The sequence below is a fragment of the Lepisma saccharinum genome, chromosome 22 (genome assembly GCF_977018435.1).
Source record: "Lepisma saccharinum chromosome 22, izLepSacc3.1, whole genome shotgun sequence".
Lineage (NCBI taxonomy): Eukaryota > Metazoa > Arthropoda > Insecta > Zygentoma > Lepismatidae > Lepisma > Lepisma saccharinum.
In genome coordinates, this window is record NC_139250.1 from 30,606,265 (window position 1) to 30,631,116 (window position 24,852).

The window sequence follows — 24,852 nt, forward strand, 5'->3', positions numbered from 1 at the left end:
TCTCAACTCGAACCGTCTGTTGTGAGCGCGCGCTCGTAACGGACGTTCCAAATCACGCACGGCGCATGCGCAGATCCAGCCGTTGCCATGGCGACGGATCGATTACCCTGTTTGATCTTCCCACGCGACAGAAATACAGCACGTGGAGAGCCCCTATCAGGTAAGACGATGCGATCTGATAGTAATTAGAAAAATGGAGGGTTTTACGGAAGGGAGACTGCTAATTTGCATACGGCAATGGTTTATTTCCAGATGAACCGACACCGGAGAGTGCTCAAAAGAGGAGAACGTGTAAAAGTCCTGAACGACCAAACCACCATGGTTTTATCGCCCAGTGGCGTGACAAGAATGATCAAAAGAGGGAGGGTGATGTTTTGTTTACAATGCTGGCCGCCTTTGGAACTGCCGACCGTTGTGACGGAGTGGTTAGCACAGCGTCTTTCGACCCCAGGGGTCCCGGGTTCTATAATCGGTTTAACCCCAAAAAGGGACGTCTGAAGAATATCAATTTACCCCCTCTAAGAAAACGATTAGGCCTGATCATAAAATTATAGTTATTATTTATTAAAGTATGAGTCGCATAAACGATACATCATAAACAATAAATGAATTACAATCTTTCGTTGTCAAAAGTGTTATTTTTTAAAATCTCGGTAAGGCTTGCGTAGTTTTTCTGCTAATGCCCAGGCCTCCGCGATGGCGCAGTGGTAGCGTTGTTGCCTTGTAATCAAGGGGTCCCGGGTTCGATACCCGGTGGAGGCACATGGCACAATGGTTCGGATTCCACTTTAAACTGTAGGTCCAGTCCCGATTAGACTTGCTGTGCATAAAGTGGACTTAAAACAACAAATCAATCAATTCTGCTAATGCCCAATTAACAGATTCCAAATTCACAGACTGCCTGAATTCCTTCCCGATTCACCTATCACGACCCCCGGCGGAGTGTGACACGTGCAGCCTTATTGAGACTTCCAGATTTACAGATTTCTCCCCTCCCCCTGTCCACAATACCCTCTCACCTCCACGGAGGAAGTACCTTACCACTCCCCCGCAAGCACCTTCACGGATTCATTCAATGAACACACACGAATTGACGTGGTTGCGAAGTGAACATTTTGTGATCCAAGTGAAAGTTATTTGGTTTATGCGATATGGACCCCCCTGGAAGAAATAATGATGGAGGCATGGGCGTCCGGAAAGGGGGGGGCAAGGGAGGGCCGTGGCTCCTCCCTGGAAAACGAAAGTCAACCAAAAATTACATATTTCACACTTATAATTTAATTTTTCAGCCACAATAATGTGTGGTAATTATTGCACGAACATGATAAATTCAAATTTAAGCAATGTTTTTTGAGGGATGAACACTAATATTTGGGGAAAATATTCCATGTTGGCCCCCATGGAAAAAGAATACCATCCTTGCCCCTCCCTGGAAAAAATCGTGCGGACGTCTATGGATGGAGGTAAGTTTTATTGACATGTAAACTGCGTTACGTACTTGCTCAAATACCGTTATGATTATTTATGTACATACTTTTGTTTTGCAGCCATTGATAAGGCAAGCTTATGTAATAGATTGGATTGATTGATTGGATTGATATGTTGTTTTAAGTCCACTTCATGCACAATAAGGCTAATCGGGACTGGACCTACAGTTTAAAGTGCGATCCGAACCACTATGTGCCTCCACCGGGAATCGAACCCGGGACCCCTTGATTACAAGGCGACGACGCTACCACTGCGCAATCGGGGAGGCCCTTATGTAATTGAGGGTGTAATAAGTTCTCGACGATGCCCAATCGACTGAGTCTGCCCTAACCTAATCTAACCAAAATGTATTAGGATCGATTTCGAAACGACGATGGTTAAAGCTATCTTACAATCAAGAAAGTGGGGAAAAGAGGGGTAAAATCTATGAATTGGGAAGAGGTTCTGCACGTGAAGAGAAGACTGCACGTGTCACACTCCGCCGGGGGGTGATGATCGGTGAATCGGGAAGGAATTCAGGCAGTCTGAATTGGGAATCTGTGAACTGGGAAGTCACCGTTTTTCTGATGTTAGTCCTACACTGAAGTTGAGGAATGCCAGAAGTATTTATCAGAAGAACCAATCTTCTTGAGAGGAATTTTATTCCTCACCAATCGTTTATAAATCTCCCCCCTAAACCTTACCCCACCTATCAGACACACAACGCGAAATTTGTCTTCTGAGTTTGTGTCAAGGAATTTAAATTCTTGTTGCAGTTCCGTATTGAAACTACATGTACGCTTCTTCACCATGATTATTCATTTCCCTACAAATAACGGAACACGCACACAGCAATACAACTCGCGACGCAAGCTAACTTCAACAGGAAACTGCTGTCTGCTCGAACGTTCTCGACAACAATGGAACATTTTGATTGTTATGAAGTGCTTTAAATGCAGTCCAGCTGCCAAGGTGTTGCCATGAAGCTTGTCTTAAAAATCCGCCGACAACTTTTTTTTTTATCATAAAATGTCTACAAATTTGGGACTGGTAGTGCTTTTATGAGTGATCCGTTTTCTATTTCATCGCATCATCACTCATCCACATTTTCCGCTATTAGCCAGAAAATCGAAGTTAAATAACCAAGCGTCTTAAAGGGAAGTAAAGTCACTCGCAATACTCGAGTCTTTGTTTTAAGTCCACTTTATGCACAGTAAGGCTAATCGGGACTGGATCTACAGTTAAAAGTGGGATCAGAGCCACTATATACGTCAGCGGGTATCGAACCCGGGATCTTCAAAGCGACGAGCCCCCATGGCGGAGTGGTTAACACATCGTGCTGCGACGCCAGGGGTCCCGGGTTCGAATCCCGGCCTGGCCATGAACGCATTCATCAATTTCATCATATCATCACTCATTCCCATTTTTGCAAATTAGCCAGAAGTGGCACAAAAGCGAAGTAAATTAAAGGAAATCAATCAATCAGTTCGAGACGACGTTACCACTATGCCATCTGAGTGTCAACAATTTTCAAAGAAAATATCACTTGTTCTTTACAAATAATACTTTATTCATCTCTATTTAACTTCAGCATTTTACAATTACGTAGTAACAAATTGCAGTTTCGTAGGGAAATTTTGAAAACTCTTTCGTCCATCTTTATTGTAGCAACAAGACGGGGTCAACGGCATCTGACGGGAGAGAAGCGAAGTGGAACTGGCTGAGGACTCCTGCGTGGATCAGATGGGCCGAACCGTTCTCTGCTTCTTTGATCAACTTGACGACTGCGTCTGCTACGGCCGAAGACCTGAAAGAGAGATATATATATATATATAGTCTTTGAAATAGGCACAGCAACAGAACGCAATAAAAATCCGCCTATCCAATAGTGCAGATGTTAGCAAACATTTCATTACATATGCAATCTATTTGTGAAAAGATTGCATATGTATCTATCGTACTTGAAGTTGTATTGTAATTCTGTAATTTTGTAATTACTATTCATTATTATTATGTACGCCTTCTGTAATTGGAGGTATAATAAATAAATAAATAAATAAATTTCATCATTCATAGTGGCCGCTGTGGCTCTTAGCCTTCCCGATGGCGCAGTTGTAGTGTCGTCGCCTTGTAATCAAGGGGTCCCGGGTTCGATACCCGGTGGAGGCACATAGTGACTCTGATCCTACTTGTCAGCCCCTGTGGCGGAGTGGTTAGCACATCGCGCTAAGACGCCAGTGGTCCCGGGTTCGAATCCTGGCTCGGACATGGATATTTGTGGTTGTCTGTCCTGAAAAGTCCTGAAAACGAAATATGAATAAAATTATATGAGTGAATGAAGTGTGATGTGGGAAGCTTCCGCATAGGGGCTTTCCTTTAATAATAATAATAATAATAAAGTCGGTAACGTGTCTGACTACCATGCTCAAGGTCCCGGGTTCGATCCCCGGCCGGTTCAAATCCGGGAACTTTTCTAACGTTGGAAGCGGCCCCGGCGCCCACCCAGCGTCGAATGACATTGGTACCTGGGGGAAACCTTGGGGGGTAATCACATCACCCCCACTCACGACCGGATCAAGATAGTGTGGGGCGTTACCCCTACACCCCCTATATGCCTTCATGGCGTGGTGCTAAGCACAGGGGAGCACATTACCTTTTTTTGTTCCCAAACCTTTTTGTTTCGTGGCGCTCTTACTGTTACAAGATCATTCCCCAGCGCCCAAGTCAGAATGTAGGCCTATCTAACAATTGCAACGCTCAGTTACTGTGGTTAGGTTGCTTGCCTTAATTTAAAAAAATTAACACATAATTCAAATTCAGAAATATTGTATACGTAAAATATACTACAGAAGCGCACATTTGGAACAATCGTGTCATTTCAGTGAACATTTCGCGGGCTCCTGTAAAGCCAGGCATGGCGCACGCTTTGGGAACCACTGTAATAGTAGAATGTATAATGATTTATTAAACGTTATCCTAATGGTATGGTCAGGCCGTATAAATTGATAATGGTAGCAAATGCGGTTGCTTTTGGGTGAAATTGTATGCACACGAATTTTATTAGGTAGAAGATGACATGTTATGCGTTCCAAACTCATTAGCATCATCATCATTTATTAGACATACACTAATATATCCCATGTGTATGTGTCTATGTGTAATATATATATATATATATATATATATATATATATATATATATATATATATATATATATACCGGGTGGTCCAAAAATCCCGGAACGGTCACTTTTCTCATTTTTTTTTATTTTGCTAAAATTTAAAATCGCCATATCTCCGTTCCTAATTGAGCTAGGAGGATGGTTGATAGCTCGTTGGACTCGGAATGAAGTCCTCTTTCCGATTCTACAATACAAAATGGGGATTTCCATTTAAAATTTTACAGTTGCTCCCCGCTCCACCCCCCGGGGGCGGGGGTGGGGAATCAAGTGTGATATCTTGAATAGCTTTCTTTCACTTATTAAAAACGTATCTTTTCGTTTTCCGATTCGTGTATATCTCACGATATGTGGCCGTTCCGGGATTTTTGGACCACCCGGTATATATAAATATAATATATATAAATACAGGGTGTATCAAAACAAACGGCATAACTTCAGGAATGTGTTTTCACATGTAAACAATAAAGAAAGTTTATGTAAAAATAAACATAGGTCCGGATCCCAATTTAAACTGTAGATCCAGTTCCGATTAGCGTAGAGCGTCATTTCTCAACCTGTCGGGTTCGACTTTATTTACTGTGTCTTAAAAACCTACTAACTCACTTACTTGCTTACTCCTGGGCTCTACGGCCCTCTGAGAGCCTTGGCCTCCTTCAAGATCTTCGCCCATTGGTCTCTATCTGCAGCTCTCCTCCTCCAGTTTCTAACCTTCAGCTCCTTCAAATCCCTCTCTGCATCCTCCAACCACCTCAGTCTAGGTCTTCCTACATTTCTCCTTCCTCCAGGTCTACCATCCAACACTCGTTTTAACAATCTGTCTTCATCCATCCTTACAACATATGATATCCTAACCATTGTAGTCTTCTTGTTCTAACATCTGCTACCATCTCCAAGTCTTTGTATAAATCATACAGTTCCTGGTTTGTTCTTACTCTCCAGTATCCATTCTCTACCACTGGTCCAATATCTTCGTTTCCAACGTATTTAAAATCATCATGTCACTTTCTGTTATGGACCGTGCCTCACTGCCATACATCACACTTGGCTTTATCATAGTCTTATATATTTTTATTTTAACTTTCTTGATGATTGCTCTAGACATAAAAACGTGTCTATAGTAGCATATATTACCTGCCACGAGTATTGTTTTGATTTCCTTCTCTTATTTCATGTTTTTCTGTTATCGAGGAGCCCAGATATGTGAAGCTATTCACCTCTTCAAACTGCATATTATTTACATTTATTATCTGTCTCCTGGGGATACATTTTACGACTCTCGAGTATTTAGTCTTAGCGAAATCGAGCTTATCTTTATTTACTGTGCCATAAAAGTCTATTACATTTAAATTACTAAGACTATCGTTTGAACAATTTAAATTCAACCCCTGTTGTAAGTAGTCTACACTCTGTATTTTTATTATTCGTGCTATACCATTGCTTTTTACCGACATCTCTCAATTTCAGAATGTGTGCTGAGTTAGATGTTACACTAGACTACATTATTCTTTTAAATTGAATAATTACTTTTCTAGAATGAAGTATGTGTAATTTTATAAGGAAGCGTTAAGAAGGGCTTCTTAAAGTACTCGATGTTAGCAAAAGTACGTGGGTTGTAAATAAAGTAGTGGCAACACTGTCAGGAAAAGATAATGACTAGGGAGCGGAAGTTGATGAAATGTCATTTTTTTTCTGACATCTCGGACACGATGCCCATTAAATATACACAATATTGCACTTCGTCTAGAACCCAAGAAAAGGTAATTTTAATGTGCATTTTTTTTTGCATATTTTGCCAATTTTCAGGTTTTTGGTAATGTTCCCCTATTTTTGGCATTTTCCCGTCATTTTCGCTGTATTCGGTGTATTGTTTCGTCATATTTTATCACTTCTTTCATTTTGGTAATATTCTTGAGTGTTTTCACCAAGGTGAACATAAGCCTATATAGATGCGGGAGATTAATGCATTTTACACCAATTCATTCAGTATATACGACTTTTTCATTAAATTGTTTAAAAATTATTCGGTTGTTTCCATTGGACATCCTCGTTGCATATTTTAATTGAATGCGCATGTGGTATCATTTGGTGCCTTTCTTTAAAGCAAGATTACATTTTGTTTAATTTCCTTTTCATTTCAATTTTTAACCTGAAACTAACAAATTTAATGATCATGTTTTGCATTTTTTACGACATTTTTCTCCATTTTTGGGACATTCTATAGGTCATATACCTATATTTTTTAGGTCATCAAATTCCGCCCATGCTGATGTGTGGAGCCCAAAAGTGGTCGGTACAGCTGGTGCTGTGGTGTATGTACGACGATGAAATGAACACCATTTTCTGTACTGCTCTAAAACATGTTTACAAAGGTAGAACACTGATTGTGGATCAAAATCCAGGTTTGATCAATGCAAAAAATGTGATCAAAACTTTCATGAAGCCTGAAGCAACAGTAACTAGCCTTGCCTGATGGTTGCACAATGGTGACAATATCGGTAACCCAGCATGATGCAATTTTCCTAATGTTGAGGTTGTTCTCTCGGATGCATCGCAACCTCCTAAAGAAATGCAATTACCCATTATGGAACCATCAGATACGGCTAGGTATTGTTGCTACAGGTTTCATGCAAGTCTTGTTGACATTGTTGTACATTTTTTCCGCAGGCAACCTGGATTTTGATCCACAATCAATGTTCTACCTTTGTAAACATGTTTTAGAGCAGTACGGAAAATGGTGTTCATTTCAACCTCGTACATACACCACAGCACTCGCTGCACCTTACCACTTTTGGCACTCCACACGTCGACATGGGCCCAAACTGACATTGCTCATTGCCTGATAGCACATGCACGCTGTTATCACCTTTTCCTGACAGTGTTGCCACTACTTTATTTAAAACCCACGTATGATTATAAACAGGGTGCATACTGTTACAAGTGTGCCGGCTCCCATGCTTATGATGAGACCAGGACCTCCTACAAGGTGTGTCCCGGACTAAAAAAGGTTGAGAACCGTTGGCCTAGAGCTCTCAGCACGAAAACACACCAGTCAAGGTCACGTCGTCCACCTACAGTGTTGCCAATAAGCAACAACTTCAACCGACGAAATCAACCGCTTGCGTACAATGCGAGAAGTGTCGACTGAGCAGCTTAGAAGAAGTGTGGCAACCCTGGAGGACCAGGGGTGTGGAGGAGGCAAAGGAAAGCTCCGACGTTAACTGGACTGTTTTCGTGACGAGAGCTATAACTGAATACAGTTCAAATGGTGGTGACGTCACATTTCGTGTCCCACTGCGTTCGGTTCTCTTCTGTCCACCGATTCCAAAATCGCATCGCTCTGTTGTAGCTATATTGACGTTTTTTTTGTAACTGACGGGACCATTAAGCTAATAACTTACTATCGCGTTCTTAACAGAACAATGTGTGTGCGGCACTGCTCTTGCTGGAACTCGAGTCGACTGTTAACCGGGATTTGGACAATAGTTCGTTTGCCTTATTCCAATAGTTCAAAATTATATGGTCTCTTGTTATCATATTGCATTGACGGAGGCGGAAGATAGCCGCATAAAGTGTGTGTATGGGCCCGTTCCGAAAGTCGCACGAGTTTAACGCGTTAAACGAGTTATGGTAACTGGCTGTCCCATACGTGCTTCCGTGCGTTTCGTGAGTTTCATTATGCTGTCCCAAAATTCACATTCCGTGCGTTTCGTGCAAGAACGATATTCACCAAACGCACGGGCCAGGAGGCTGGTTTGTTCGGTGAGAATCGTCTGCTGCTTGCAGACATTGTGCGTGCTGATGGCTTCAAACTGCACTAGTTCGGAAAATGTATTATAATTTAACAGATAGCGATATGAAACAACATGCACAAGATAAGCATGTCTTAACCGTTCTTAGAATGTGATTAAAATGAGTAACAGTGTCCACAGTAGAGTTTATTTTTGCCGTAAGGACATTCCTTCCGCTGGACGCCATGCGGAAACTTTCTCTAAACAATACGCTGCGCCTGCGCTCTCGCTAGTGTCCCATAAGTCTGTAAAATAACTGGTTTCACCAGATTCACGAGCCCAGTTATTTTCGTTGAACGTTCGTTTCGTTAAGACTTTCGGAACGCACCCTTTGTGGGGGTGTGTGTGTGTGTGGGGGGGGTTCATGTCGTTACTTGAACTTTCATATATTCGGGTTCTGCTACTCGAGATCGATACATAAAATTTAGTCCGGGGCTTAAATTTCACCATGAGTGCATCCTAAAAATACAGTAAAACCTCGTTAATCCGGATGCAAGGTTTTAAATGTGGCTAGAAGTCAACAATCACATTCGTCATATTGCATATTCGTATAATATCGGTATCGCGTATGTACGTACTGCAAGGTATACACAGTATTGCTTTACATTTTACTGTACTGTATAGTGTATTTAGGCCTATACCCTTTAAAAACACCACAATAAACGTGTTTTGTTGCTATAAACGGAGTTTTAATGTACTTTCTACTGTTCTTTTAGGTTATTTCAGTTAATCCGGAGTTACGTTAAACCGGTCAACGTATCCCCCATTAGTCCGGATTAACGAGGTTTTACTGTAGTGTGTTTTCCCCATAGGAAAATACACTAAAACTAAAACTGAACTCCGATGCGCAGCAGATATTTGAGAAGCAGCGGGAGAGGGTTACACAACGAATTCAATCGCCTTTGATTTCTGGCTAGAGCGTTAACCATTTGGATAAGCTAGATTTCTCCCTTGTACCGAACTGATATACAGGGTGACGTATATTGTGTCTACCAGTTGGCAACCCTGTTGGAACGCAGGTGCGCATGCGCAGAAGTCTCCCATTCTTATGCAGCTGCAAGTCTCGCAATCAGTCTGCCATGGAACGTTGGCCGGTTCAGACGCGAATTGTGGCAGTGAAGGCGTTCATCCGAACGTTTTTTTTTTTTTTTTTTCAGGAGACGCAGCGGACAGTGCACTGAGAAGCACCAGGACACCAGAGAATCCATTTTCTCCGACCAGGAGACTTCTGTTTCTGCACGCTTCTGGCTTTCTATTGTCTGACCCATCGTATCATGTTGTGACGCTCAGGCACGTATCCTCATTGAACCGTCGTCGCATTGCCTGCTGCTGCGTCTTCACTGCCAAGATTCTTGTCTAAACAGGTGAACATTCCGTGGGAGATTGATTGTGAGACTTCCAGATACCTAAGCAATGGGGACTTCAGCGCATGCGGTCCGACCAGTGTTGCCACAATCTGAGGGCATAATTTCCCTTTCCAAGGAGCACAATTTCCCTTTTTGCACTCAGTTTTTCCCTTCACTAAAAACCTTTAAAAATAATAGTAATAAATAGTGCATAATCTGTATTAATCTGGACTATTCTTGAGTTTGATTCTGAAAATTCCCATGGAATTTGGTACTTTTCATTCGATTTCGTTTAATATTTGGTTCGAATTTCCCTTCATAAAGGGAAATTTCCCTTCATGTGGCAACACTGCCCCGTATATTGAATATACAAACATGAGCTTTGAGAGAGAATACAATCAATCAGTTCCTGGGCAAATGAAATGCATTTCTTACTCTTGGCCTTCATCCACAATCCTCTTCATTTTCTTGGCGCTCTCACGGAAGTAATATAAATCTTCACAGTTGTCAAGTAAGCCCGTGATCGTCTGGGTTGGACACACTGCCACCACTCGAACACCTGTCCTCTGGAAGTGAACCCCCGCCTGTGGAAAGATACGGTCGTTCATTAGAAAAATTGTTTACTGTGTTTTGTTTACCTATTACTCTTCAGCAGGAACAAAAGAAACTTAGTGTCTCTTACGATATAATCGTCATAGAAAAATATGCATTAGCGTTATGGACAAATGCATCAACTGATACAAGTATGTTTGCAATTGTTGATTTCGTGGTTCAGTGTTATTCAGATTGTTGATCGAATGCATTTTTAATGCAGGCCTATTAGGAAAAAGTCAAGTGTTGTCTTCAATTCTGAGATGCACTCAAACGTTTTTTATACTTGGAACAAAATTGAATGCATTTTCTTGCATTTATTTTTTCATCGCATCATTTGTTCATTATGATGCATTATTAATGCTATTCTTGTAATTTAAGTTGAAATTGAATAACGTTTAACACGTTAAACAACATACGGCGTAATATGTTGCATTCACATTGAAATAAATATTAATCTAATCATCAAGATGAGCTAAATATAATTTAAGAGTTGAAATTAACTTATATTTGCTTGGACGTAAGTTTACAAAATATATGATACATTTTAGCGAGTCGAGTAGACTGATAAAAAATACAGTAGCTCTATATTATACAGTATATACATATATATATATATATATATATATATATATATATATATATATAGTGCATATGTACACCTGATACATTTATATTTTTATTTGAGGGTACAACCTTATGCTTGAATTTACTCACCAACCATAGAATTAATGGGTATAGTGTATTTCACTCAACAATAGATTTATATTGAGACGTTGTACATTACGGATAATCTATGTACCTTTGCTTAAGTCTCCGTAACAATGAGTATAGTGGACGCGATAGCTTCGTTAACGATCGGCTGGCTTTGGAGTCCACGGAACGCGCCCACCAGCTGCAACAATCACATTCAACGCACAGTGTTGCCACACATCTACTCTCCACATCTACTCTACGCCACCTTGTCTCTCCGCACACAAGCACCTTCCCACGCTCTCCACATTGAAGTTGCCAAGTACGGCAACAGCGTATCCGCAGTCATGTGACTGAGACTCCACGTGGAGTAGACGAGCAGAATGACAGCTGCGACCATTGGCTGAAGGTTGTGTGTGATTGGACGAAAACAACTCGCCCGCTGTTTAACCCCACCCACGTTCGTGGTGGCGGAAATCTTCAGTTCTTGGACGTTAACGAAGTAGACGCGTTGATACTGCAAAGCCTACATTCAACTCTCTCAGGCAGTGTGTTGTAATGAAAATGTATACTCAACCTTCGATAATATGTATATTTGAAAATGTGCTGATATAAAGCAACCTTCTTTAGTTGTTGTAAACCTGTTGAAGCATCGAAGTTCAAGTGTGCAAGAAGTTAACGATATGGTTTGATTTGTTAACTAGAAGTCTTGGTGAAGTTAGATTTACTTTTTTTAAAAAAAAAATTTACGTTATGTGTTTCAGAACAAATAACAACTATTACATGGACATTTAAACAGTGTATGAGGGAATTTGAATTATTTTTTTTTGGGTGCGTCAGCACTGAGGCTATTTTGCACCAGTCACACTATACGGGGTCCAGCTCCTTATCATAACAAAAATAAAAGGGTGTCTGAAAACTAAAATTTCCTTACTTTGGTTAAAAGCTGAGGCTAAAAAGGGCGCTCAGCACAAATAAGAACAAAACACAGGGCGACACAGAATTATACTGGCCATGGGGCCACTCGCCAGAGCCAGGGTGTACTACGTGGAAGTGAGGTTGAATGAGGGAATTGGATACCATATCTTACAATATAATTATATTTTAAAGAACGTAAACAATTTTGAAAATATCTCAGATAATTATGTTATCGTGAAATTTATGCTGAGTCAGAATATTTGCATTTGTTTACGAAGTAGGAATATACCGCTTTAATGTCCATTGATACTGTAAAATTTTAACTTTGTTTATTATCAGAGAGACAGATTTGGTTATTTTTGTGTTATTTAAGAGTAGTTTTTTTACCACTTTTTGGTAATCGCGACGATGGAGATTGGTGATATGATGAGATTGATGAGGATCGATCTGACTGAAAATAGAACTCTACAGAGGAGATCATTTGAACAAAACTGAAAACAGCATTTTTGGAAATACGTGACTGTCGTTCTCATGCGACGAAAGAACAAAGAACATTAACACCCAGGCAATAAATCGAACACCGGACTCCTGGCACCATAGTGTAGCGCAGTGTGCCCACGGAAGTCGGCATCAGAGAGAGACAAATCATTTGAGATGTTACTGTATATGATCCATTATACTAGAATTTTATATTTATTTCAGTCCTTCTATATATAATCATTTTCGCCTGAAGTAGATAGAGCATTGGTTCGATTTTTGTTCAATCGGAGGGTTACAAAAAAAAGGCAGTTTCCTTTAATTCAAATTCAAAAATGTTCAATCAATTCTAATGATTATCAGTGGAGCCAGGAAGTTCAGGTATTTATTTTGGTTAAAATAGGCAGGCAAAAAGCATTTATAGTGTGCAAAGTAGCCACCAAAATAGAAAAAAAAGGCATAATAAACCCAAAGAAGTGACAAAATTCAAGTCACTCATATATACAGCGTAAGTCAAAATGATGTTCCCGATTTCAGTGTCTATTTATTTCATTGTAATGATACCTAAATGACTGAGATTACACACACAGATTGAAAAACTCAAAAAGTTTTTCCTGGCATATTATAAATGTTATATGTGCGGTCCACGTGTTACACGACACACATCTAGTCTATAATCAAGTTCCTGCCACACTCTTCTTCCGGCTATTGCTGCAGTGATGCGCTCATGCAATTCCACCAATGTTGTAGCACGTGGTTGCACAAAAACTCGATCCTTGAATGAAACCCCATAGGAAAAAAATCACAATGGGTGAGATCTGCGGATCGTGGTGGCCATTTCATTAAGTCTTGACGTGGACCCTATCATGCTTGGAAGAGTGTGGTAGGAACTTGATTATAGACGTGTGTCGTGTAACACGTGGATCGCACATAGAACATTTATAATATGCCAGGAAAAAAACGTTTTGAGTTTTTCAATCTGTGTGTGTAATCTCAGTCATTTACGTATCATTACAATGAAATAAATAGACACTGAAATCGGGAATATCATTTTCACTTACGCTGTATAATTTCATTGAGAAAGTTAAAATGAACATAATATTTTTACTTTCCTCTGTTGCCTTGATTGCACATATTCACTATACCCTGTTCCAGATAACTGAGGAGGAGGAAGAAAATCGAGTGGTGAAAGCGCAGTGTTGCCAACCTTACAGTCCAGACCTTAGTCCGTATGCTAAATACACGGCTTGTCAAAATTTGCTCTTGCAGTTTTATCCCTAATATTTCCCTAAGAAATTCTTAAACCAAGCGTACGGACCTGGAGACAAAAATACGGTCCGTTTGCCATGTGCGTACGGTATTATCCTTTTCAAAAGCTTGCAACGCTTACAGAGAGTTCGGGTAACTCCCGTTGCCCATTACACAATCCCGTTTCTCTCACTGTTCATTGGTGGAGCCATCTCGCGTCACTACTTGCGCAGAGACTTGTTCTCGTTCGCCTGGTCTACAGTTAGCTGGTACGGAGTTTAGTTTCTTAAGTTTTCGATATTCATAGACAGAAGTGTGTCAGAAAGAATGCTCTTTCACAACAGAAAAAGATCATTCTGCTTCGTCAGAAGAAATAGGACCATATGTAAAACAGGCTCTTGTAACTGGATTCATATCGTCAAGAAAAGAATTTCTACCTTTAAGTATATCACATATTGTTTTCAGTTCTTTTTCATTTCCACATTTGCACTCATTGCACGTTTGGAATTTTCTGTAACAGCTAACTTCCTCCTCCTGTCACTTCCATCAGCTGCTGCACGATTCCTCGAAGTCTTTCATGGATGCTGACAGGACGGGTTTGGCATGGTTCATGCTAGAGAGGTGGACACAATTCAAGCGCGTGAGAGAGGACGGGAGTGCAGAATGTCCAATGTGTGGGGAAGACGAGACGAAATTCCACATTCTCCTCCAGTGCAAAGAAACAGCAGAGGCTAGACTGAAATACGTAAGTGATATGAACGAATCTTAAATTGAGGGGCTAATGGAGGCCATTACGGGGAGGGAAATGGCGGGAAGGAACGAAAATCAAATAATGGACCTGGGAACCATCCTGCATTACGTCTAGACAAAGGTGGCGAATACGATGAGGGAAGGGAGTGAAAGTGCCTGGGAACAGTGTGCAGAAAGCTTCTTGCTGATAATACCGGGTGTCTCAGAAGTCTCTCCCTGATTACAAACTTTATTCATATCCGCTATATGGATGTGAAAGTGGTGCCAAAATGTTGGAAAACTAACCAATTTATTTTATGCAGGTTTGAGTAACGTGGCTGTAATGTAGCAGTGTCAGTGCCCAGAAAACCGGAAATGTTCACAAATCAGGAAAAAGCTCAGCATGTCCTCTGGTATCACGAGACCCGGTCACCAATAACAGTGCAGAGGAACTTTCAATGTACAGAATTCTTTCGTCTAGAATATCTGCCATCAATAAGTTGGTATTTAAAAAATTGAATTTATCTTCATTCCCAAATCCTGTCAAGTCCAAGAAACATTGTATGGAAAGATGCCACCCGATGTCAAGAACATTAATTCCGGATTCCTTGGCACTAACATTGCTACACTACAGCCACATTACTGAAACCTGCAAAAAATAAACTTGGTTAGTTTTCCAACATTTTGGCACCACTTTCACATCTCTACATTGCATATAGCGGATATGAATAAAGTTTGTAATCAGGGAGAGACTTCTGGGACACCCGGTATAATAACTAGTGCTGGAAATGTAAAATTACGAACATTATAGTGAGGGAAGAACCTACAATTAATATGAAAGGTAAAGTTGAACGCGTGAGGACATGAGGAGAGGGGATATGGAGAAAAGAAAACAAAATACTTCATTGATGTATGGAAATGTGTGTACAGCCGCAAAGGCTCATACTGAAATAAAGCTATACAGTGTGTCCGAGAAAAAATATACCAATAAAGAATTCAAATAACTCAACAATCGTTAACGTTAGAAATGTCAAATAACGTTTGTTTGGAAGAGGGAAGAAAGGCATTTTTTTTACCACCAGAAGGGAAAAAATCGTAACATAATTAAGCGCATGCGCGGCTTTGTTCGTGAGTAGTCTGTACAATTGCGCCATTCACTGTTCGTCAGAAAGTTGAGTGCTGCTTTTGGTTTGCAGAATTGAAGTCTCCTGTAACGGTACAAAGAAGATTCCGGCAACAATATGGACAGGAAGCACCAGAACGTCATTACATTGTTAAATGGCATAAACAATTGCTGGAAACAGGGTCTTTGTTGAGGAAGAAAGGTAGTGGTCGGAAGCGTGTGAGCGAGTATAAAGTGGTTGCAGTTCAGGAAGCTTTCCAGAGAAGCCCGCGTAAATCTGTGAGACGTGCTAGTTCTCAACTTCAAATTCCACGTTCTACTGTGCATGATATCGTACATAAAAGGTTAAGGCTTAGAGCCTACAAGTTACAGCTTGTTCAGAAACTAAAGTGCAGTGATAAACCCGCTAGGTTTGATTATGCTAGTGAAGTGCTATCACGCATTGATGATGACAAAGACCTCAACAAAGACCCTGTTTCCAGCAATTGTTTATGCCATTTAACAATGTAATGACGTTCTGGTGCTTCCTGTCCATATTGTTGCCGGAATCTTCTTTGTACCGTTACAGGAGACTTCAATTCTGCAAACCAAAAGCAGCACTCAACTTTCTGACGAACAGTAAACGGCGCCATTGTACAGACTACTCACGAACAAAGCCGCGCATGCGCTTAATTATGTTACGATTTTTTCCTTTCTGGTAGTAAAAAAATTCCTTTCTTCCCTCTTCCAAATAAACGTTATTTGACATTTCTATCGTTAACGATTGTTGAGTTATTTAAATTCTTTATTGGTATATTTTTTTCTTGGACACACTGTATTCTATTCTAGGAGAGCTTCCCCCCTTTCTTTCCAGCTTTGTAATTGTCTCTGGCAACAACATAATGTGCTAATACATAATGTTTCTGAAGGAAAAATAAGTTTTGTGTACAATGTTTTGAAAAACATCCCAAAATTTCATTGGAAATGGCAAAGGAAGGCATAAGAAGAAAAAGTAGGCAGTGGGGTACAAGTGAGGCACACTGAAAAAGCTTCTAAAACATTGACAAGAACATAAAAAATGTATATCAAGGGGGAAAAAATATCAAAAAATGCAGCAGAAAAGGCACTTTGCAAACTTTCGGGCTGTTATCAGTATGATAGACGAGTTCTGAAATCACCACTCACCCCAAAGCCTCTGGTGAGACCAATTAATGCGTGCTTGGTGGCTGAATACATTGGGTTGACAGGAATGGAAGTCAGACCAGCTTGCGAGGCGGTGTTGACTATGACTCCCCCTCTACCTCCCTTGTCCTTCCCCATGTACTTGAAGCCTAGATGGATTCCATAGGTCGCCCCTTTCTGTGAAATAATAATAATATTAGTTTATTTATTTAAAGTACTGAGAACAGTTACAAAAACTTCATACAGTACTATGTCAAAAAGAGTAATATAAAAGGATTAAATCATAATGGTTTTTACATAAAATCACATGCTATACCTAAATATAATATTTTAAGGGAAGTCATAATCGAAATCATCGATTCATATTTTTATAAATTCACCACCATTTTTCAATTTTACTGATAATAATGCATTTTTTCTTGATTTATATTTTGGAACGTTATAAACTATTGCATTTCTATCAGTCCTATTTGACAAGATGTTTTGTATAAATGCTTTGATTTTATCTTTCCTTCTTAAGCTCAAGGTTGTTAAATTAAAAATTTCCAACCACTCCAAATATTTTAGTGACATGTAACTTTTCATCATTTTCATACAAAGTATCCTAATTAATAACTTCTGAATTGATTCAATTTTCTCGGTGTGACTATTTGCTGCTATGTTCCATAATTCACTTCTCTATTCCAATAACGGACGAACCAAAACTATAAATAGAAATCTAAAAGTTTCAATTTTATTAAAAGAAGTCCAATTAAAAAATATAAAACCTAGAACCTTTTTAGCTTTTTTACAAACAGTTTGGAATCTATAATTATACCAAGATCCTTATGACTAGAGCAAATAGAAATCTTATTAGATTTAATAACATATTTAGAGACAATACAGTTTGTTTTCTTGAACATCTCAATAGTTTGCATTTAGCTAAATTAATTTCCATACCATTTATGTCACACCATTGTACTACTCTTTTAAGATCATCCTGTAATTTAAAAACATCCGATCCATTTGTTATTTCCCTGGTATTTTTTAGATCATAATAATAATAATAATAATAATTTAATTTTATTTATTTACATACACATCGTGGCAAAGAGTATGGAAAAGGAAAAATACATCTAGAAAATTATAAAACTTGGGTTCGGATTGATTTATTGATTGATTTGGTGTTTTAAGTCCACTTTGTGCACAATAAGGCTAATCGGAACAGGGCTTACAGTTTAAAGTAGGATCCGAAGCACTATGTGCCTTCACCGGGTATCGAACCCGGTACCCCTTGATCTAGGGTTCAGAATTTGATGAAAAATTAGATATTTTTTTTTCTGTGCCTTGATCACAATACTAATCCTGATACTCGTCCGTTTCTCTTCAGTAAGAACCAGAATACATTGCTTTTATTTTGTATTTTCTGGCTTTATTGGCTTTTTACTCTTTTCGATGCTCTCTTTCACTTTTTATTTCCTTATCACTTCTTTGCTTTATCTTTCTGCCTCGTTTCACACACACTCTCTCCCTCCAACTTTTTATTTCTCTGTCACTTCTTTATATACCGTATATTCCTTTCCTTTTCACTATTCCTGTTTCGTTTTTCTTTCTTTCTCTCTCTCTCTCTCCAACTTTTTACCTCTTTCTCTATCACTTCTTTAATTTCTCTTTCTTCCACGTTTCACGCACTCTCTCTCTCTCTCTCTCTCTCTCCAACTTCATATTTATCTGTCACTTCTTTATATATATTCCTTTCCTTTTCACTATTCCTGTTTCGTTTTTCTTTCCTTCTCTCTGGCTTTATTGGCTTTTTCCTCTTTTCGTTGCATTGTGTAGCATTTTCGAGGTTTGTTTTTGCTTCTTGTCTGTTGTTTCGTGAATTTAAAATGGATTTTCTACCATAATTTACATATTAAAATTTCCTAACATGATATTTTTAGCAATTACGCCATTAATAGAGTATAGAGAATACACACAATGCAAAAGCAGAACATTAATTTTAACTGAAATCTTTGATAAGATTAGATAGTAATAGATTAAATTGTGATAAAGATATTTTTCTTTCAGGAGGGCTGTAAAACAACCTGTAAAACCCAGTTGAACGTCGTCTTACTTCTACATCCCTAAGTGACATCACTCGTACCTTATTGAACCCTTGCGTTGGAGAATTTGCCTGGCAATATTTATGCCGCCAACTGTATCTGTATGTAGAGAAATCTGTTAGTAAGTTCGGGAGGTGAGCTATTGGGGATCATTTGTGTAAGCATTTCTAAGTAAAAAAAACAGCGTCAAATTCGAGAAAAGATTGGAAGATCTAGGGCTGACTATCAAAATAAAGAAGATGCAATTCGCTGTTACGGTTATATGTATCCCTTTACGAAAATACTGGCCACGACACTTTTACATTGATTGATTGATTTTCTTTGTTCGCTTCTTGTGCCACTTTTGGCTAATTTACGAAGATGGGGATGAGTGATGAAATTAATGAATGGACACTCACAAACATCCATGCCCAGGACAGGATTCGAACCCGGGACGACACTAATATTGTAATTGTTAAAGTATTTATGAGTACGTCCATTGTGCCTATCGACTCAGACGATAAACCCACAGAGCCATCTACTGCCGCATCAATGAACCCCGTGAACGAACGTTTACTTACGTGACCTCTAACGTCACATTTCAGAACTATTTCCACTTCGCGCATGTTGGTTAAACGTTCATTTAAACAGGAATTGAAAGGAGAGGGGCATGTACAGTCGCCAGCAATAAAAGTGGAACCCCTAGATCTAAAATACTCCCTGCGAATAGGAGAGAACGTATGATGTAATAACTGGGGAATGGAATTTTTGTAACAGCACTTTTCCAAAAATATAGCTGTTTTCATACCGATCGTTTGAGATGTGTATTTTAGGACATGAAATCAAGTAAAATGAACACACTTTGTTGCACCTTTTTTTGAGATTAGCACCCCAGGTCTAAAAATTGTTAAAAAAAATAATCTTATAAGTTGGCAACACTGTTCATCTTTCCGTTACCTTCATGTTGTTTATTCCTTGAAAGGTAGGTATTTTAGGCGCCTGAAAAGAGATCCGCGTTCTGGAGTGTTATCAGCACCCCACCTACCTACTTGCGTATTGTTTTAAACTTTATTTTGCTCAAGTGTTGCAATACTTGTGGCTTTTCTGTTCTTGGAAATGGAATACAAGAAAGAACAGGAACGTGTCAAAAAGATATTACGAGGGTCACTATTTATATTTTGAGCCTAACAATAAAAAAAAACAGGAATTTGGCATTGAAAACTGCTTTATTGTTTTTCGAAGTATTCTCCTTTATGGTCAATACACTTTTGCATTCGTTCGAACCATTTGTCAAAGCAGTTTTTCCAATCTTCTTGAGACACCTCCATATTATGGTTTTTGAACTCATCAACGGCGTCTTCCGCCGACGAAAATCGTTGTCCACGCAATTTATTCTTGACATTCGGGAACAAGAAGAAGTCACTGTGTGTCAAATCAGGACTGTACGGCGGATGACCCATCAATTCGATTTTTTGACTGTTCATAAAGTCGGTTGTTAGACGAGATGTGTGACAGCTGGCATTGTCTTGATGAAGAATGATCCGACGGCGTTTGTTTGTTTTCCGTATTTGACCGAAGACCTCTGGCAAACAAATTGTTGTGTACCATTCAGAGTTGACTGTTCTACGTTCCTCTAAAGGCACAGTTGCCACATGACCAGTTTTCCCGAAAAAACAGGCGATCATTTGTTTCGATGTGCTTCGAGCGCGAACAACTTTTGTTGGATTGGGTTCATCTTGAAACACCCATACAGTCGACTGCTGTTTACGTTCCGGCTCATATGCATATATCCATGATTCGTCACCTGTTACAATCTTATATACGTCTTTTGAAGCACCACGATTGTATTTATTGAGCATTTGTTTGCACCAATTGACGCGAGCGTCTTTTTGAGTTTTTGCCAAATTGTGTGGGATCCAACGAGAACATACCTTTCTCACAGCTAAATGATCATGTAATATTTTATATATGCTGGTGGAACTAATGCCTATGGTTGCCTCAATCTCACAGTATGTCACATGACGATCTTGCAGTATTAGGTTTTGCACAGCATCAATGTTTTCTTGAACAACAACTGATTTTGGACGACCTTCGCGAATCTCGTCGGTGAGCGAATGGCGGCCAAGATTAAATTCGTTATACCAGCGTTTCACAGTGGCAAAGGATGGGGCTTCATCGCCAAATGTGGAAGTAAGTTGATCGATACACTCTTGTCTTGATAATCCACGTCGAAAATCGTAAAAAATTATCGCACGAAAATGTTCACGAGTTAATTCCATTTTATTGTTGTCGCGCAATCTCCAAAGCAACATAAACAACACAAATGAAGCTATTGACAAAACATTTGAAGTACGTTATGGTCAATAATGCCAGACGATTCCGTGCAAACGTCAAATCGCGCCTAACTTCAATCAGTGTTGCCAAGGCTCAAAATATAAATAGTGGTCCTCGTAGAGTTATTGTAAATGCTCTTGCAGATCCTTATCTGACAAGTTTTCTTTCTGTGAACTGTAGTGATATTCAAAAATTATAGGCCTGTATTTGTTTTCTATATTTCTTGTAGCCTCAAATTCATGTTCATGTGTTACCATTTAATTAGTAATGATTAAATATAAATCCTCGTACATTTGTTTAATACATATGCTACTTTTAAGTAACTATTGTGTATTCTGTTTGGAAGGAAAATTAAAAAATATAATAAAATAAGGAATTGTCCCTAAAAAATAGACGGAAAAAGGAAAATTATAAAAATGTCCTTAAAAAGTTTCAAATTTAGTTATTTTCATTTTTCGCAATCTTACAACCGTACAAATAATGTAAAATTATATATATATTACAATTATAATTGTAAGAATATAACTGTAAGTGTATTTTTTCTGTGGGGTGTCGTGAGCACACCACTACCCACTTGTGTACAATTTGGCCACCTACCTACTTAAAGGTTAAAATATGAGAGTAATATTTCCTGGAAGAAAAACTTATTTAATTATAGTCTTATCGATAATTCCAACTAAAAATAATAGTTTTCGTATTTACGAATTACATTACTTACGAAATTGATATCGTACATTAGTTCCCATTTATTCTCGTTCAAAATTCCTGCATTGTTTAATACAATGTCTAGTCCTCCAAACTTTGATACGGCTATTTTGAAACAATCTGAAAATAATCACAAGTTCCACAATAACAGAATATCACTACAAGATGGCACCACTGCTTTTCTTTTGATGTTACCTTGTGATTCACAACTATACCGGTGTCCAGTGCTACATATTTCGTAAGATTTATTTACTTTGATTTTAAACCTAGCATTCCCATGCCATCTGCAGTTTTCCAAGATAGGGGGGAGAGGCTGTAATGATGCTCTTTCATATTATGCATCTAAATTTTCTTTAATATTGACATGTTCTTTGGTCAAAAGAACATGATTTAACTAAAAGAGCAAATAATCAGTTCACATGAAAGACTCGAAAGCATACACGTGATGCCTCTCAGGGTATGGGGTAATATCTCTCTGTTAGTTCGTCAAATAAAAATCAAAGTTAAGTTTGCACTAAGAAAAAGGAAGTCTATTTTACTTCTTTGCAAACTAAATACTTATATGCCTAACATATAATCCATGGCACTCAAAGAAATTAAACTTCTTATAATTCAACTTGATCACTCTATTCAAAAACCGAGACCGAACTTCCAAGTCAAGACAAAAGACACTCGTAATTGCCATGGTAACAGCCCTTACAAGATAAGTATATACAGGTTAGTCACTATCCTGACATTATCATGATAGGTAAATTACAGAAATTAAGATTAAAGAACAATAAACATTTGCACAAGAGAAAATATAATTAATAACAATAAATAATAGTGCAATGCGAAAGGACGTGTCAATATGTTGTACTTCTTTATGAGTAACTTAGATGCTTACATTAATATTTCGCTTTACAAGTTTAAACATAATGAAAAATGTATTTTTGAGGAATTATTATTATTATCATTTTAAAGTTTCAGATTGACTAAGATTTTGGCATTGAAGGAATGCAAAAGTGATCCTAATTTAATACATTTCTCTGGTAATGTTTGATTTGGCTTATTTTACTTAGCCTTTCTGCCTCTTTTGGCTAATCGCAAAGATGAGGATGAATGTTGATAAGATGAAAGGACAATCACAAACACATATGGAGAGCACACAACAGACGCCAGAACCTCGTTAGCCTACAAAATGGAGTCCAGGGTGTGGAAGTGAGTAAATCTCCTAAAATCTTTCTGCAGAAAATAATTAGAAAATACAGTGTGTTCCAAAATAGTGTTTACACTTTTTCAACATTAATAACAGGAACACTAATAAGAGCAAGTATGATTTTTTTTTGTGTTACATGCCTTAGAGTTTGAGATGTTCATTGGCAGCAATACACCATATGCAACGCTGTGCAACAGATAAACAGATCAAAAAGAAGCAGATATGGTTTCCACGGGAAGGGAAGCACAGCATAGGCGTGCGTAGACCCTTTGATTAGGGGGGGGGGGCAAAAGCCTTGATGAAAGTTCAGTCCGGAAAGAAAAACCTAATTTTATTTTAGTATTTTAGTTGCATTACATTGATGTGTGTGTGTGTGTGTGTATATATATATATATATATATATATATATATATATATGAAATGCAACAACATAGAGGCAGCATAACGAATAAATAAATTGTCTCTGAAATGTGCTGCGCTTCCTTTCCTGCAAACAATTGTGTTCATGCATTTAAGACAAACTGTTTAGCAGCAAGAATCTGAAATACTTAATGGTTATATCTTCTCTTTCTGGTAATTTACAATACAATATAGAAAAGAAGAAAAATGCGAGCGAAGCGAGCAAAAAGAAAAATTAGATCCAAAATGGCACAAACAATTTCATGGGCCACCATGGCATTCTCTTTTACAATTTTCTTAATTTAGATCCTTCGGCGCCCAGGGCCATCTCCCGCTGTTCTCTAGCTACGGCTCTGAACATGACAAGATTTGTAGATAAGTAGGAACTGCGAGCGAAGCGAGCAAGAAAATTTTACGAAATTTGTTTTTATTTGTATAAAATTTGATATCGAGGGGGCAATTACCCTTTGTGTCACCCTGCAGGTGCTCTTGGTCGTCTGGAAGAATTAATACAAGAAAGATGTGAAACTAAATCCATGTTGAGTATCCTTTTGTCCTACTGCTCCCATATTCTACTAGTCTTGCTTTCTTTTACCTCAATGTTTGCCCCCTAGATTTGATTTCCATCCAAGGTTGGGCATTGCCCACTGTGGTTGCGCCACTGCACCTCCTTCCCCCGTAGTTGCTTTGAACTTTAATCGGCTTGAAAATACTTCATTTTCTTTAAGAGTATAACATCGTTTAACCTTTTGGTGCCCAAGCGTCTCGAACGAGATACCCAAAAGTAACCCTCGGGGTACCAAGCGTCTCGATCGAGACGCTGTGTCAAGGTCGTAGTTTTTACGTTATAACTTTTCTATTTTTGGCTAGAATATTGATTTTATTTTTTATATTGTTCCTAACACATGTATTTAACAGATATTGTTTTTTGCATTTTTTTTGTCTTCATGAAAATGAAGGGGGAAAGGTGGGAAAAGGTACTTCTCTTTTGCGGCTCTTTTCAACGTCAAATTTTTGCCGACAAAGGAAGACCGGCTTTGTTGTTCTGCTGTTACATTGGTCATACGGCAATGATGTAAATATTTTTCTGTTTCTTACATGCGAGCGATAATCTCTATGTGCATTTTGAACTTTTCATATCCTTTTTTCGGGGGGCGGGGGGGGAGAAACCCCTTTTTTTAATAAAAAAAATTCAGGGGATTTCCCCCCTTTCACCCTCCATATGTGCGTCAAATGTGAATAAATTATATATCGTCTGAATCTGTGATTCATTCTACGTACAACGGTATATCGTTCATATCTCCAGGGCAAATAGTCTCTGAGCTAAAGTTATTTTAAGGTACGGCTGCATTTTGAAGCTTGAATCAGTGGCGTGCCGACAATTCCTTTTGGGGGTATAACTCAAGTTACATTGGTCATATGATAATAAT

At 38.8% G+C, this 24,852-nt stretch overlaps 1 protein-coding gene across 1 annotated transcript in view; it reads right to left on the bottom strand.

Annotated features, from left to right (window-relative positions):
• Window positions 1-3,047: 3,047 nt before the first annotated feature.
• The window catches only part of LOC146004754 (15-hydroxyprostaglandin dehydrogenase [NAD(+)]-like), a 32,388-nt gene continuing 10,583 nt past the window's right edge, over window positions 3,048-24,852 (bottom strand). Inside the window, exons 4-7 of the mRNA XM_083143729.1 lie at window positions 21,839-21,945; window positions 16,727-16,900; window positions 10,219-10,367; window positions 3,048-3,274 (exon numbers count right to left, since the gene is read on the bottom strand). Of these exons, the coding sequence (XP_082999855.1) occupies window positions 3,127-3,274; window positions 10,219-10,367; window positions 16,727-16,900; window positions 21,839-21,945 (578 nt within the window). The 3' untranslated portion in view covers window positions 3,048-3,126. The remainder of the gene's footprint in view (window positions 3,275-10,218; window positions 10,368-16,726; window positions 16,901-21,838; window positions 21,946-24,852) is intronic.